Source organism: Silurus aristotelis (assembly GCF_946808225.1).
Source record: "Silurus aristotelis genome assembly, chromosome: 13".
Classification (NCBI taxonomy): Eukaryota; Metazoa; Chordata; class Actinopteri; order Siluriformes; family Siluridae; genus Silurus; species Silurus aristotelis.
This window is the reverse complement of record NC_139586.1, coordinates 19,647,784-19,665,578: the sequence shown is the minus strand read 5'-3', so window position 1 is coordinate 19,665,578 and position 17,795 is coordinate 19,647,784. Positions and strand designations below refer to the sequence as shown.

At 38.9% G+C, this 17,795-nt stretch overlaps 1 protein-coding gene across 4 annotated transcripts in view; it reads left to right on the top strand.

The window, feature by feature from the left end:
* Positions 1 to 17,795, top strand: part of furina (furin (paired basic amino acid cleaving enzyme) a) — a 71,943-nt gene that overhangs the window by 24,512 nt on the left and 29,636 nt on the right. For all 4 annotated transcript variants that reach the window (XM_083559124.1, XM_083559123.1, XM_083559125.1 and 1 more), the window contains exon 3: positions 10,078 to 10,176. In XM_083559124.1, the coding sequence (XP_083415250.1) occupies positions 10,078 to 10,176 (99 nt within the window). The remainder of the gene's footprint in view (positions 1 to 10,077; positions 10,177 to 17,795) is intronic.

Sequence of the window (17,795 nt, the reverse complement as noted above, 5' to 3'; positions counted from 1 at the left end):
GATGCTGATGTTTGTGTGGTAGTACAGCATACAATTTTCTTTTTCTAATTATTTTGGGACCATGGTGTGGTGGGTTTGTGTGTTCTTTTTTAAATCGTATTTTTTTATTTTTTTTTATTTTTTTAAAAGACGTGATTAGTCTACTAAAACAGTAAGATGGCCCAACATCAATATTATAATCATCTGAATATTTAATATTCCTTTATTTTAATCGTATTTACATGCTTTCACTACAGATTAACTCTGTTATGAATGATAGAATTCTTTACCTTCTACAGCCTTTTTATCCCCTTAATCATCCATCAGTAAATGCAAAACCTAGTTCTGATGGTTGCCTATTTGTCAGTTTAGCAAGCCTTTCTGCACAACAATGACAGTTTTGTACTTGTTCCCTGCGATTGAGCAGATCTCTTATGTAAGCTTTATAGACTTTTGGTTCTTGTCAAATTTTGGCAGCGGTGTGAAACTTGCCATTCCTGAAACAACCAACCCACACTGGAGACCCACAATCACAGCTAGGTTGGCTCGATTTTTTTTCTTCAGTTGTGTTTGGTTAATTCGACTGCAGAACAGATTAAAAAATAATTTGCAATCCTTGTTTTATGCTATGCAAACATTAGTCTTTACAACCAGCAATCGCTCTTTGGGAATACTTTCATTAAAATTTTTACCAGATCCTTAAAAACAGAATACATCATTCTTGTTTTCAGGGAATACCTGGTTCCAGTTAGTTACATTATTGATTTGTAGTGTGTATATTGCATATCACTAAATGGCCTTGGGGGAAAAAAATGTTCGTGGTATGTTAAAGAATACAAACCTACCAGGTCTCTAAGGTCTTCTTGTATGATTCAGTTACTCATGGACACCTGAGATGGATAGATGTTCAGACTTGGCTTGTTCTTTTATTTACTGTGTCTCCAGTGACCACCCATTGTATTTAGACTTCGTTTAGTAAGGCTGCTGACCTGGCTGTGTTTACAATTCAAATACAAAATGTATCATATCTATTATACCTAGTGCTTTCTTCAACAGTGGATTAAAATGCTTTTGCTATGGCATAAATAATCAGTGAGCACGAACGTACCAGGTTACTGACGCACAATATAACCTATTCATTGTCATCTGAGCTACTTGTGAAAATGGGGACAAGAAGACATGAGCGGAAGCGATCTCGGGGTTGGTGCATGGTAAAATATTTATACAGAAGCTAAACTCTTGAACTTCAAAAGGAGTTTCATTTGGCAGAAAGGATGCAGATAATCAATCGCTTAGTTTGTTATTGGACCTCTACTACACTGATTTCTAGTTTCCCATAATTGCTTGATTATAATTGATCCTCAAATACATAGCTTCAGCTACCTTTGTCCAATACATGTGCTATAAATATTATTTTACCTCTCCTTACCATTTAAGGTAATGGTATCTCTCTATAAAAGGACTGCTGGAAACATGGAGGCATTTTTTTTATTTTTTCCCCCTCAGGCATCTTTTGACTTTTGGCATCGCTTCGACCGTGATATTGGATTGTGTTTATCTCCAGTAGGCTTCACAGCCCATGCAAATTCATGGAGTGAATAATCGCACTAAAGCACAAGCAAAGCTCCATCTTTCTCTTTTCGTAATGGAGCAGTCTTTTGATGTCACCTTGCTATACTTTTTACATGGCTGAAATTGAAAGTACCTTCAGCTTTCCCCTTGAAAATATGAGCACTATCATATCTGCACTTTTTATTTAATAAGACTAAATCTCGAGAGAGTCAGAACAATATTTTTATGCAGAGTCTGTTCTCCTTCAACTTAACCATCCTTCAGCCACACTTTCTCCTGAGTTTGGCTATATGATAGACTGCTCATACTATTAGTCACTGCCTTTACGTGGGGGGAAAAAAAAGTGTCAATTATTTTTATTGTTTTAGAAGCATAATATTTTTTAATGGCTTTTAAAGCAGGACTGCTTACCTAACCTTTTTTTTTTTTTTTTTTTTTTTCTTTTCTTTTTTTTTTTTTTTTAAATATGGCTCTTGCACCTTCAAGCCATCTTTGACTTAAGTGTTACCGGGGCTGCAAAGTTCTATTTTGGTTCTACCGATCTAAAGGTTCGGGTTCTGGTGCAGAGCTTTTGTAGCTCATATAATTTGTCCTTTTACAGCCAAGCTTAAGGCTATTACACATATGAATTGCATAATAGATTAAGTGTTTTGAAGACCCTTTCAAGCAGCCATTTTTCATGGTGTCACATGCTTGTTTTTAAACATGATCTGCGTCACAGGCCACTGACATAGTCTGTAAAAATTTGCTCTGTTTTAGGAGCTTTTCACAGCTTACCTACAGAGTAAAATGGGAGGAGCCGATCACACTTTTATTAAGCTTTTGTTTGTGGCTTTGACACAACCTAATGGCAGGGATTTCACTCTGCGTGCGAGGTGATGGAGCGTGGATAATGCAAAAGTTAAAAGCTCATTGAATCTTCATAACTGGTGCCACTTTAATAAGCACTCAATTTAAACCCACCACTTGGAAAGGCAGCTTTTGCATGCACAGAGCTTATATCAATCTTTCATTAAGCTAATAAACTTTATTTTAAATAAATAGTCCTAATGCATGCTTCTAATAATCTGAGAATCCAATATGGGCAGTTTCATATTTGCATATTTACTTAACGAGAGAGCAAGTTTAGTAGATCAGTGTGTTTGTGTGAATCAGTGTGCAGGATAAGCTGTGGTCCCTGTGCAAGCATAGGTCACTGGACTTGTCTTGTATCTAACTGAACATGTTTTTGCTAGATTTTGATCCATTACAGAAATACTGGTAACAATGGGGAGGAATTATAATGTAGGCTCTCAGATTTAAGACTAGCACGGAAGGTAGGAAGGTAACACGGTCAAAGCATTTTATTATTATTTTTTTTGTTCTCTACATATGTCAAGTTTTAGACTCTCGTTTGAGTAATATCTTCAGCACGTGTTTGAAAGTTTGTACAATGTCTATGGAACTATCGTTGTGACCAGCATTTCTTTAAGATTTAGGAATTGATTCAAGCAGGGTCAAGGGAACTGCAGGATCAAAGGTCTGAAATAGTTTTTCTCCTCTTCTTGTATAGACAGCAGGTTTTATCTCTCAGTCCTACACATCCTTTTTTAAAAAATCATGCGCCTCACTATATATCACACTATATTGGCTCACCATTTATCATTACATGCCTAGTTTCGACTATTTGACTAGAGTTATGGGGGTCACATGTCTGAGGATTTACTGCACACAGCTTTCCTGATAGCCTTTGTGCAGTAAATAAGGCATTTTCTAGATATTCATATGCCCTCCTTGGCTCGGCGGTTTTAGAATCCTGGCAAAACGCTGAAAGCCGCACTATTTTATTTCAAGTGTGTCCTCCCAGCATGGATAAATATATTAAGTACCATGCTTTTGTCAGGGTATAAAAAGTGCACAATCAATACATTGGCTTCTTAATTTACATTTACAACAAAAGTGCAAACACATTTACATACAGGCGGTGCTGCTGGTGCAGGCTGGTGCAGGCTGGTGCCTTTGTGCTGAAGCTGAACTGTGAGAAACTTTTCCCCTCTTCAGCATTAAGGTCAGCATTGTTCCTAATTAACCTTGTGCAGCTTGTTAACTGCCTGCCAGTTAATGGTGCAGCTCGGAAGAAGTATCTTTTAGTGCTTTACAAACCCTCAAAGAAAGTAAAGATTAACTCTCTAGTGGGCTATCTTTCTCATTTTATCCTTTGTGTAACAGTTCTATAAAGGGCAACATTTGTCAAGAGGTTTTTTTTTCTTTTGTCATCAGCTAAAAGTGTTCTGTATGTCTCCTTCAGTGTCCACATTCTAATTAATAGTTCTTGCTAATGTCTAGATTGTACCTCATTACCCAAAAACTACACGCTATTACGTTTTACTCGTATTTTATCGCTGGAACAATTATACAGTCATTCCGTGACTAATCTGCAATGGCTGTTTACTTTACAGATGGCCATTTCTTATGCCTGAAGAGCTCCTGCATGGGTTGTTTATTTTGGTGCCGTCCTGGAAATGATCTTCCCTCCACTGTGGCAAGTGATTGAGGGGTCATTTTTACATTTGCGTCTTAGTAACAGATGGTACACTGTTTTTTCTATTTCAGCAAACAAATTAAGAATGTCCTTCTATAGCATTCTATTTTAAAAAGTCCTCTCCAGCCTTGAAGTACACAATAGCCCTTCTTGTACAGATCCAGGCCTATTTCCTCACCCTTAAAAATGCATTCATATGCATTACATTAATAGTTCTGTAAACAAAGTTTACATGACCATCGTTTCATAGTTTATATAGTTAATATCGACTTCGTGGATTCAGATCACATTTATTAATCTGGTGGGGAAAAAAAACTGATTAGGATTTTGATGTGCGTGAAGTACATTTCAGAGCCGTGTCATAATGTGACGCTTAAATGATTAAAGGGTGATTTATTTTTATTTTTTATTTCTCGCAGAGATCAGTAAAAAATAAAAATGTTTACTGAGCAGCTTGTTTACAGGTTCAGTCACTTCCTAACCAGCCTCTAGTTTTTTCTCTCTCTTTCTTGGTCATTTATGAACAAGACAGCTTTTCATGACTTTTGGCATGTGATTATAAGAATGTTAATTAGTAGTTGTCTTCACTTCAGTCATGCTATTACAGTTTTGATGGCTAGTCAATAGTGCATTGTGACTCAAAGGCTCGTTCATTTGGCGATGGTCAGATTTTGAGATGCCACCAGAAGGACAGATTGGTTAGCCCCTTCCCCACCCCCCACAGTAAATTACAGTAGAAGCTGAGGCCATTGTGTAAGACAGGGTTTGCATTCTCGCAACCTCACTCCACCATTGCTCATACTCTGCTCATCTCTGCAGCTCTAACTGTCAAATTCGCTACTGGCTCTCTGGAGTTTCTATAGTAACCATGGACCATCAAATGTGTTTGGGGTCCTTTTGTGCTCTTTCTTTGGCCTTTTCATCCTTGCGCACACAACCAGTCTCCATTAATTCGCCTCTGACATTTTGTGACCCACTGCAAATGACCCATTACAATGTAGCCAGTTATGGAGAGTGTGATTTGCTATGTTAAGAAGATTCCACTTCATTTAGATTGAATTATTGACCAGCAAGTGCTTGCTGAAAGCACAGTCAGTTTACGAGCGCCGACACGTAGAGGTCTGGGCTTGGCATTAGATCGATCCGACTTTAATAGATTCCGAAGAACTTGCAGATAAGGCGTACATTTCTGCAGTGTTTAAACTTAAGTAATTCAGTGTGCGTGCTATTACATTCACACAGTTTCTCCTTCAAGTGTTCACATCTTCAAGGATAAAAAAATTAAATAAAATAAAATAAAAGCATGATCCATTCCCTGTGTGGTGAAATTTAAATCAACGTGGACTTGCGGAAAAGAGCCCTAACCTTGCACATGCCACAATACTCCATGACCTGTACACATCAACTCAGCATTGGCTAAAAAAGGTTGCTGATAAGAGGCATAGCAAACTGTGAGGGCTTTTTTTTCCCCCCTTTCTCTCAGCCCCTGGGAAAGCTAGCATGCAGCTGGCACCTTTTCCTCTGGGCCTCATCATAAATTTACACAAAATCTTTTGGGGATTCATTTGCAGTAGATGAAATGCTAATAGCCTCATATTTAGGAAAAATGAGGAAAAATGGGCTGTTAGGCAGCTATTAAGTGTTCCTGGGGTGAGCATGGCACCGGCACATTTCTGGCACAGCTGCTCAATTGAGAAATGGGTCTAATTGGTCATTGTCCATGCACACCAGGACTCTAGTGCAGTTTAATCTCGGTTGAGAGCAGTTCGCCCGCTTGCAGGAGTCACTTGTGGTGTGAAATTTGTCCCAAACTCCTAGAAGGTTGATGACTTGGAAATATGGCAATTTTGAGGAGGTTGTGTATGCTTAGCAATCTGACTGTATGCTGACTTGTCTGTTGCTAAAGCATGAACACTATTTCTGAGCCTGGGAAAAGGTCCTGGAAATTGATCTCTAATCTAATCTCTAAAACAGTGGCCTGGAGTTTGCTGTGACTAAATTCTGATGTGAAGTCCCATGTCTCATGAAGTGTAGAAGCTATGCATTTTTGGTGGCATGTGCCAAGCAATATGATTTTCCTTTCATGTGACTTTCTCCTTTTGTAACAATGAGGAAACTGTTCTTATGGAAATAAAAAAAAAAGCACACTTTTATTTGTCTGGAGCAATTAGCTGACCTTTTGTGGTGCAATTAAGAGCACCATTAAAAACATGTAGTAGCCTGTGTGACATAAAATCTGCATGATTGGCTGCTTGTTTTTTTTGTTTATTTATAGGCTATGCATTTAAAAATGTTATGTGATTCGTTACTTAAGTGTTAGTAGGAAAGGGATAACAATAATAAGAAAGCAGGTGCCAGATGCAAACCTGGTATATGGGACGGTGCAGTTGAGTCATGGTTTGGGAGAACTACTTCTATGTGAATGCAAACCGGTGATTATGAGCCCCTCCTCTGCATGAATTCCGGTATGAAATTAAGCATTCAGACAAAGTATGAGAACTCCCAGAGCTTCTATTAGGAGTCTGCAAAATTAGTTTTTTTTCTCCACATAGTACACTGAATATTAATCCTCATGTCCTTAAGGTAAAGGTGTGTGAGATACTGATTTTTAAACCCACTTCCACTTTCCCCTGCAGGAACTTTGACCCTACTAGCTCCTTATTTTTGCTTCTGGGCAACCCTGCAATATTTTCTAATGAATTATGTCTTCAATACACTCATGTTAATAAACAGCGTTTCTTTTTCCCAGGGAACGTTAGAGCCACTTTTTTTTTTTGATGCGTCCCAAAGGATCCTTGTCCCAATGCACATGTTAGCTCAAGGTTTTAAAATTAAGGGAGAGTGACTAAAGACATAACACAAATGATGGTGTGAAGTACTTATTAAGAAGGAAAACAGTGTAGGAGAATAGAAATATAGGATCCTGACGTGTAAAAGGGCAGTATAAGGTTGATTAAGCAAAACAAATCTCAAGGGTCAGGGTGAGACAAGTTCATGCTGGGTGAAAAATCCCAGATGGCCATCTACTGCTGCTCTGCTTCAGGCTGCAAATTTTGGGAGGGGAAACATTTTCATTATCTGTTGCTCGCATATGCGGGTCAGCGTCTGGCTAAGTGAGATAGGGGGCATGTTCTTAAGACTTTATGTAAACTCAGACTTGTATATTTACCTCTTAATATAGAGTCTTCAAATCCATATGATGTATATGATTTGGCCTACACTGATGTTATTTTTAAGTACCCGAAGAAGCTGTCACAGCAAAGTTTCAAGTAAGTCAGAAATGGCACTGCTCTGAAAATAAGGGCAGTTGCAGGCCTTCATATATTTTTCAAGGCTTTACATGGACTGTAAGGAGCTCCAGAGATTTTGTATTGTGTGTGTGAGCATTAGTACGAGTCAAGCATGCTGAACTATCCCGAGAGTAGCATGTGGGTTCTGCTTTTCTGCAGAATTAATTTTCTTTTTCAGGTGGTCCGCTTTCTTTGTTATAGCAAGTTGATCTTGACATTTATTTAATTGGAAAATAAACAACTGCCTGATTATTTTTAAAACATGCATGGCATTGCATTTCAATGAGGTGGCTTGATAGTCCTTCCATTTCGATAATTATCCCTAGAGGCTGCTGCAAATTTAAACCGAGCTGTGCTGCCTGTCAACATTAAGCATTCCCTTTGTTTTGGTTTTTCCACCACTGGAACACCCTTTGGTTAAAATGTAGCTGGAGATTGTGTGCAGGTAAAGATTGCTATGCAGATAGTTAGGAGCTCTTAATGGTACATGTCAGGTTAGGTGGAGGATAATTGTAGATGATGGCACTAATTTGTGTGGGAACGTGGGGCTCTCGTTTTGAACTATAGTGCTTCTTGGCTCGTCTTTCTGGACCTTCACGAATGAGTCAAAGGTACACTGGGAGGTAATTAGGCCGCCTGCACATTTCTCACGACACAGCGCTGCTTTTAGATGTTAGCACAGTGTAGTGCTGACAGCCTAGCATTACTGCTGTGTCTTGCCTATTTTTTTAAGGTCTGCTTTCAGCCCTGTCCATAAATATCTTTCTCCATGACGTTCTTCACATTCCTTGGAGATGCAGTGCAAGTGCATGCCCTCCCCAATTTGGCATTAGAAACTTTTGCGATACAGCTGCGTTCTATGGACGTTGGCCTCAGATTTCAAGATTTCGGATCCGAGGCTTAAGCCTAAACTCTGCTCCAGAAATCCCCTCTATATTTTGTTGCCATGTTTTGGGAAGCAAATGCAGTTGCCTTCAGTGTGCCAGGCATGTTGAGCATGATCGTGGGATTATATGACATTGAAGCATATGACATGATTTTCATTTCTGGGCTCGCCTAAGCCTGGAGCTCGAAGCTCTAGTTCCAGCTGTGACTTACGTCCAGTCTTTTAAGTCTCTTATCTTGTTTTGATCAGAATGCACCTGCTCTTGGCTCTACATTTCCCATCTCCACTGCTGAATACAGAACTATGATTGCAAAGGAGCTGCATATAATTGTACCATTTCATCCCCAGCATTTTTTTTTTGTACCCTTCTTATTTTATTATGCTGTAATCCTTTTATTCATATTTCTTCCCTCCTCACTAATCCATGATTCTCTTTATGGTTGCTAGGCTTCTCCACTGGCTTCACTGCCTCGAAGCAAATCTGTTTTTGGAACGCTATCTGCTTTTCTGTGCCACACTGGTTTTGTTTGGCTTATGGTATTTGTGTTGACATGTTGTAATCTAAGCTGTTTACTCGAGATTAAATAGAATAGAATAGGAAGAGATTAGGACTGAAAACACTTATCTGAACTGTTTTTTTTTTTTTTTTTTATATAAATATTTCACCACCACTGGTTACCATCTGTTAAAATCAGTACCAAAGTCTTATATTGCATGTTCTGTAATGTATCTTAGCATATTATACAACTGGATTACTACCCAAGTAGTGTATGTTCTTGTGCTCATGTAGAGTGAAGCAAGTCAAGGATCCTTACAAGAGGACATCACTCTAAATATGCATTCCAGCCTATTTATTTGGAACATTCAGACCTCATTATAAATACTGTTAAACATACTACAAAATCTCTTGGACTGCTACAGTTTCTGCATCAGGCTTTTAGTTGTGCTCATTTTCATTTTTCGCTCACAATCTCAATTTTACTCCAGCTGACAGTGACCTATTCAACTGCTCAGCATCAAATGAAACTATCAGTTTGTCATTCCGGGGCCATTAGTTGTTATTGTTGCATGGATTCTGTGGTTGAATGATGTTTTAAAGCATTTCGTGACTTACAGGCTTTTTGTCGCAGACACACCGAGGCTTCTCGCACTCACATCAGAAGCTTAGCAGCACATGAACTACTGCTTTCTCCCTTTTATCAGAGGGAGAATCGATCCGCTCGAAAAACTAAAGCTTAGCAGTTGTGTGGATGTGAGGCTGGCTGGCTGACTTCAGATCAGTGCTTCAGGCATGAGTGTTCATCATAGTGTATGTGCCTTTTATCTAAAAATGAGGTCATGGTCAGGGCACTTGTACTGCTTAAAAATGACCTGTAATACTTAATTTATGCTGCCCGTTTTCATTAAAGCAGCCTTAACTTGGCAGCTTCATTAAGTGTAGCTGTCTCTAATTCTCATTTATTTTTCCCCTCTTCATGTCAGAGAGTAGAATGCTCCTGTCTTTCTGCGTTGCTTCTTTTTTATTTCTTTTATTACTATATCTGTCTTGCCACGTATTTCATTAGTGCCTCATCCTGACTTTTTCCCTTCACCCATGTTTGGACTAGATGTACTCTCTAAAGAGTTCTCTCTTTCTTTTAGTGAAAGTCATGCAAGGGAGGATGTGGTTTTTGTATTGCTGTGTATTTCCACAATGTTTGCAAAAAAATTTTTTCACTTTAAACGGCTTCTAATTTACGACATTTCAAAGGAACTCTGTGCTTTCCCAAGCGTATCTTTTTAAGATGCAAGGCTTTAATGTTTTTTTTTTTTCTTGCGTGTTTTGGCAGATATTTGGAGAATACTACCATTTCCGGACCCGCAAGGTGGTGAAAAGGTCTTTATCTCAACACAGAGGAACACACATTCGCCTACACAGGGAACCGCAGGTATGCATAAAATGTTCCACGTTGCTTCAAAAACTCAGTATTGCAGTGCACTGGGAGTTGGATAATTTAGTTAAAATGTAATAGTTCCACAGTTCATGTCCTACTAGAAGAGGTATCATCACTAAAGTTTACATGGGGTTAGAGGCCAACAGATTTTTGGTCAGAAATTAAAATTGATCTATATAATTAATAAAAGGAATACTGATCACATGATCATTTCTCTTCTTTTCTTTACATTTCTTGCAGTTAAATATCGTTTCATAAACTGACTTATTGCTCAATAAAAAAAAACAAAAATTGTCTAGTCGGTCTGCAGGCTGAAACACCTTGTGGATAAGGGCGATCAGAGGAGAATGACCAGACTGGCCTGAGTGAAAAAGGAAGTATGAAGTAATTTGAATAAGCACTTTTTGCAAACGCGTTGAGAAGAAAGCATCTCGAAACACAACAAATCTTGTGCTGGATCGACTGCAATTGCTTCTGTCAGCCAAGAACCAAAATCTGAGGCAATGGACTAACAGTTTAAGCAGATGGAGAATGTGGACTGTACTCAGTAGTGTCTGTTCTGTGTTTAATATTCACCAGGCATTTAGCCAAGTTTTAGAATTTAGTGTAAGAAAACAGAGGTGGAATCAATACACAAAATATGTATTTTATTAAACATTTCATGTTGGTAGTACTGTAATTTGTGTTGCTTGATCTTTTGTTTCACCTGTAATTAATGTTCTTTTTGCAGTCTGTTTAATAATTACACTTGGATAGTGTTTTGCGGAGACAAACAGTTTCAAACTTGTTAAAAGCACAAGCAGTGTGATTATGAACCTGAAAGCATTGACTAGACTCCTGGTAATAATGGCTATAAGTCCCAATCTTCATAACTGTCACGCATGTTATATGCATATAAATTATGATGATTGACCCAGTTTAGGATTCATTGGGGATTTGCTGTCAGATTGATTTCATTTAGACCAGGGGTCTCCAATCTTTTCCAGAAAGGGCCAGTGTGGGTGCAGGTTTTTATTCCAAACAAGCAAGTCCACACCAAATTCTACCTGTTCAAATCTAATGATCTTCATTTTCAATGACTATCAGGTGTGACCATTGATTGGTTGGAATGAAAACCTGCACCCACACTGGCCCTTTCTGGAAAAGATTGGAGACCCCTGATTTAGACCTTGTAAACATTTTAAGGGCTTGTATGCCTTCCTAGGAATTGATTTCTTCTGTGAGATAAGTGTTGTGATGAGCCTTGCTATTTTTCGTTTGAAGATGATTGAGATCTGTTCAGTTGGACCATGTCATCTTTGGCTTGTACGGTCTTCCACTTGGTGCTTTTTAGTGACGCACTTTAAATGAAAGACTCTACCGGTGCCATGTCTTCCGGCTACTCCCAATTCCACTCCCCATATGTTGTGTGGTGTTGTCGCATAAAGGACTAGCTTCCTGCTTCTTTGGCAACTTTTGAAACATTTGAGCGTTTGAAGTTGAGGTGCCTCCAACAGCTCGGCCCAACATCTGCTATTCAGCTATTCAGAGCCGCCTGAGTGTTTGTCACTCGCCATCCACTTCAGTCCAGATGGCAAGATCAGAGGCGACATGAAACATGATCTGAACACCTTCAGTTCCAGAGGCTAGAAATCTCCTTAATGGAAATCACCGAGCGGATCAGCATGTGCCATTACTCACCTTCTAAAGGGGGTAAAAGTCTGCTTGCAGACTCATGCTAAAGAGTTTGCAGGAGTGAGGTCGGCTCAGCTAGAGGTGCAAGAACACTCGGATGGTATGCAAAAGTGATGAGGTGTGTGAATAATAAGGCCACCTGGGCTCTTGCCACAATGACTGCACACTGGGTGGGATGTGTGTGAATGTCTCAGGCCCACAGACCAGAGGCGCCCCAGCGGTTCAACAGCCGTTAATACGGATTAGAAAGCCAAAAAAAATTCATTTACCCCTTAAAAAAAAGGTTTTCTCTCCACATTACTTAGTTTTTTACTGTCCACAGTAACTGATTAAACTAATTATCGAATCTCCCATGAGGAATAATAGAGGTTAATGTGAGTTTTGGGGTAAGTAAAACTCTACTGGGTATGCTTTTGTGGCAACACAGGACTGATTCAGAAACTATGACCAAAAGTCATAACCGGGCCTGAAGCAGTTTTTGTAGATGATTGGCTAGAGATGTTTTTGCTTCATCATTACTAATCACAGTTTGAGATCAGGCAGTTTCTCATGTTTATGTAACCACAGTGGAGCCACATCATTTTAAGCAGGTGATTGGGATCTTTAAGCAACGGAGCTGCCGAAAGACTTTGTTATGCCAGATGCCTTTTACCCACCCTCTCAACAAAGCTTGGTGAAATTTCCACTAGCTGCCCTGCTCCACTTCCTGTTGTTGAATTCTTTTGCTCTCTAAGCGCCAAGCTGAAATGAGAGCTTTCCTGGCTTTTAGACATCCCTTATCACCAGTAACACAACTGTAGACACAAGACATTGGGATCAAACAAACAAGCAAAAAAAACTTTTGCACTTTGCTTTTACTATAGTCATAAAAATTTAGAAGATTGTCAAAGCTTTATCCTTGAAAACTTTTATTAGAAACTTTCAAAGTCTTCATGCTTCCATTCTAGCTTCCCATTTCATATCAGGCCCTAAGGAAATTACAATAATTTTAGTCCAGACAGACAAATATCTCTTTCAGATATGCACCCTCTACCGCCTGCTGTATTTGAAACGTCTGGAGAGTGGCCGGTCAGTTAAGCTGTTCCAGATTACAAGCTTCCAGACTCATTTATAATGGAGATTCTTATCTCCACTGCTGGATCTTCTGGCTTGCATCTTTCAGTCCTTCCTGATTTCTTGAAAAAAAATAAATCACTGCTTGAGGCATTGGCCAGTGTTTTTATCCACTTTAAAATCTGAACAGCAAAAATGCAGGCATATTAAGTTTAGCTTGTTTATCTTGTCAGTTTTATTTCGAGAAAAAAACAACTGATTTTGGCCTTTAGTAGATGCTTCAGCCAATTAGGCACTTATTAGTTTATGAGCAAATCAGACTGCTCTGCTTACTAGTATTTCAGTGGTGGCATACTTTTAACGAAACAAACTTGTTTCTAATTAATATCATATTGCCCTCATGCATTGATTAAAATGTCATAATAAAGAACAGAATGATGTTGGTATTCAGGACGGTGTACACACTATACACATTTAAAAAGTTTGGCATAGATCCTCCTCAGCACTGCTCTGTGAAGTGAAACTAGACATCGTCCAAACAAATGTCCTACACATGAAGGCTCTCAGGTTTGTATTATTATCTCCGACGGTCATTGCTCACTGGTGGTGAATGGAGTGGATTCCCATTGGAGACGAAGAGATGAGCTTGACACTGTCTCCTGTCTGTGCGGTTTGTACATGATTAAAGGGAATTTACACCATGATCCTCAGTCTGCTCTTTGTCACACAACGCTTTCGACACGAGTGTAAGAAATAAGTCGGGGTTTAGTTAGTCTCGGTTGACTAAGAATATTTGCCTTGTTGCACTTTAGCACTGACTATTTCCCTTGATTAAAAATAAATCTCTAGAATAGTAAGCTCAGAGCTTTTTAATAGATAAGGATAAGACATCAATATCCTCTAATTTGGAAAAGGCGGTATAATCCACATTCATACGCGTTTATATATTTTTTTTTTAAAAAGTCAAAACCATGAGATTTCTCCGAAGTTTTTTTGAACAGAACTATTGTCTGGGTAAAGTTTTTGGCGGTATTGTAATGTCTAATGCACAAGAATGCCTTTTTTATAAATGTATCATAATTTCTAAAAAAAGGTGCAAATTTTGCAAATTAATAATGCACTTCAATCAAACAACTGCTTTGATGATCTGTCACCTAGATTAAGTATTATAGTTGCAGTTTAATTATTCCTGATAATACTGTTGACACAAAAAAAAAAAAAAAAAAATTATAATGGTTCATTTCAAATGTTCTAAAATCCTTGGCGTTTACATGCGTCAGGGATGTTTGGTAGACCGCACTTACCTGCGTTGTGATTTCCAGGATGTCGCTTGTAAATGTCAAACCCCTTTGACGTTGTCTGAGGTATGATGATAGTTTTGTGGTACTCGCCTGTGGGTTGAGTAGTGCATTCGTAACATGAATGCCGAGTACCTGGGTAATTCCTCTAAGTGACCACCAAGATGAAGTTGCTCGTCTTATAGGCTGCCCTTGCAGTTTTGTCAGGCATGACTTACTCTGGCTGTGTTCTCTGATCATTTCAGCTGAGCTGTCACTTTGCTGCTGAATACAGGAAGCTGTATGTTCTGCCTTAGTCAGGAGTATGCCTACCTGTGTTCATTTTTACTTTACTGACCCTTATCAGTTAAAATTGCTGTAATTGTCTTAGATATATATATATATATATATATAGATAGATAGATAGATAGATAGATAGATAGATAGATAGATAGATAGATAGATAGATAGATAGATAGATAGATAGATACAGTGAGGAAAATAAGTATTTGAACACCCTGCTATTTTGCAAGTTCTCCCACTTAGAAATCATGGAGGGGTCTAAAATTGTCATCATAGGTGCATGTCCTCTGTGAGAGACGTAATCTAAAAAAAAAAAATCCAGAAAACACAATATATGATTTTTTAACTATTTATTTGTATGATACAGCTGCGAGAAAGTCAATGTTAATATTTGGTACAGTAGCCAAGTCAAGTCAAGTCAAGTTTATTTGTATAGCGCTTTTCACAACAGACATTGTCTCAAAGCAGCTTTACAGAAAACAACAGTGAAGGTGAATGGTGTGCGTTTGTCCCTGATGAGCAGCCGTGGCGACAGTGGCAAGGAAAAACTCCCTTAGATGATATGAGGAAGAAACCTTGAGAGGAACCAGACTCAAAGGGGAACCCATCCTCATATGGGTGACATCAAAAGTTTGGTCATAAATCTTTCAACAATACAGAACAATTTGTGATCATCATAGATCCAGCATCAGCTTCTCCATGCCAGGGCCTTTAAACACTCGGCATCTACTTCTCCATGATCATCCATAGGTCCATAATCTTCACGAGGTGGGACGTGACTGGAGCTGGCCAAACCTCAGGAAGCCTCGGGATGGGGAGAGAAAGAGAAGCAGTGGAGAGGAATTAGCGTAGCTGCTGTTCATGATATTAACAGCACAAGTTGATAATGTGCATGTGATCATATATTCTGGAGCACAAGGTTGTGATGTGATGTGTGTGATGTGTGTTATGTGTAGGCTTTGCTAAAAAGATATGTTTTTAATCTGCACTTAAACTGGGAGAGTGTATCTGAACCCCGAACACTGTCAGGAAGACTATTCCAGAGTTTAGGAGCTAAATGTGAAAATGCTCTACCGCCTTTAGTGGACTTTGCTATTCTAGGAACTACTAGAAGCCCAGAGTTTTGAGATCTCAGGGAGCGTGACGGATTGTAGCGTGTTAAGAGACTGGATAGATACATGGGAGCCAAACCATTTAGTGCTTTAAAAGTGAGTAGCAGTAGTTTGTAGTCTATTCGAAACTTAATAGGAAGCCAATGTAGGGACGATAAGATTGGGGTTATATGATCGTATTTTCTTGACCTAGTAAGAACTCTTGCTGCTGCATTCTGAACTAACTGAAGCTTGTTTATTAATGATGCAGGACATCCACCTAGTAATGCATTACAGTAGTCTATTCTAGAGGTCATAAACGCATGGACGAGCTTCTCTGCATCAGATATAGATAACATATTTCTTAGCTTAGAAATATTTCTAAGGTGAAAGAAGGCTGTTTTTGTAACTTGAGTGATGTGATTTTTAAAAGATAAGTTGCTGTCTAAAATAACTCCCAGGTCTTTTACCGTTGAACTAGTAGTTACAGAACAACCGTCTAAATGCAGGCTGAGATGCTGGAGCTTCTGTGTACTATTTTTTGGGCCGATGAGCAAAATCTCCGTTTTATCAGGATTTAATAGCAGAAAGTTATGGGTCATCCAATCTCTTATTTCTTCAACACACTCAGTTATGCGAGCTAATTGAGCTGTATCGCCTGGTTTGGATGAAATATATAGCTGGGTATCATCAGCATAACAATGGAAGCTAATTCCATGCCTTCTAATAATATTTCCTAATGGAAGCATGTATATTGTAAAAAGCAGGGGTCCCAGAACTGACCCTTGTGGCACGCCATAATTTACTAGCATTATCCTGGATAGCTCTCCATTTAAATCTACGAAATGGTAACGATTGGACAGGTAGGATTTAAACCAGCTTAATGCCTGTCCCTGAATACCGATGTAATTCTGTAAGCGATCGAGGAGAAGATCATGATCTATAGTGTCGAACGCAGCACTAAGATCTAGTAAAACTAATAGGGAGATGTAGCCTTGGTCTGAAGCTAAAAACAGGTCGTTAGTGATTTTAACTAGAGCAGTTTCTGTGCTATGATGGGGCCTAAAACCTGACTGAAACTCTTCAAAGATATTGTTCTCCTGCAAGTGGTTACATAACTGGGCAGCGACAATCTTTTCTAAAATCTTAGACATAAATGGGAGATTTGAAATTGGTCTGTAATTCGATAGCGTGTTTGGATCCAGATTAGGTTTTTTAATGAGGGGCTTAATAACTGCTAACTTGAGGGATTTAGGGACATGACCTAACGATAGTGAGGAGTTAATAATATTTAAAAGAGGCTCACCAGCTGTATATAACACTTCCTTCAGTAGTTTAGTGGGAATTGGATCTAACTGACATGTTGTTGATTTAGCTTTCATAATAGCATCATACAGCTCTTCCTGTCCTATACATGTAAAACAGTGTAGTTGTGGGGTTGTAAGTACGATTGTGTCGGGAGATGCTGTCAGAGGTTGAACTGCCACAATTGTTTTTCGAATGTTATCTATTTTTTCAGTGAAGAAATTCATAAAGTCTTCACTACTAAACTGTGATGGAACACATTTTTCAGATCCCTGATTTGTTGTTAATTTAGCGACTGTACTGAAAAGGAACCTGGGATTGTTTTTGTTATTTTCTATGAGTTTGCTCAGGTGTTTAGCTCTAGCAGCTTTTAGCGCCTGTCTGTAGCTAAGCATACTGTCTTTATACGCAATTCTAAATACCTCCAATTTAGTTTTCCTCCATTTTCTCTCCAGATTACGTGTTGTTCTCTTTAGGGCATGCGTATGACTATTATACCAAGGTGCAGGTGCTTGTTCTCGAACCTTTTTTAACCGGATGGGGGCAACAGTGTCTAAAGTGCTAGTGAGGATAAGGTCTATGTTGTTCGCCATCTCATCAAGATGATCAGCATTTATGGGTTTAATGTGAAACTGAGATAAATCAGGCAGGTTATTTATGAATCTGTCCTTAGTGGTTGGAATAATAGTCCTACCAGGTCGATAACGTGGTGAAACACGGTTAATCTGCTCTACCGGTAGTGTGTACAGTAGGAGATAATGGTCTGTGATGTCATCACTCTGGGGTAAAATATCTATATCAGTGACGTCTGCTCCGTGGGATATTATTAAGTCTAGTGTGTGGTTAAAACGGTGGGTTGGTCTGGTGACGTTTTGTTTAACTCCAAAAGAGTTTAGTAAATCGACAAATG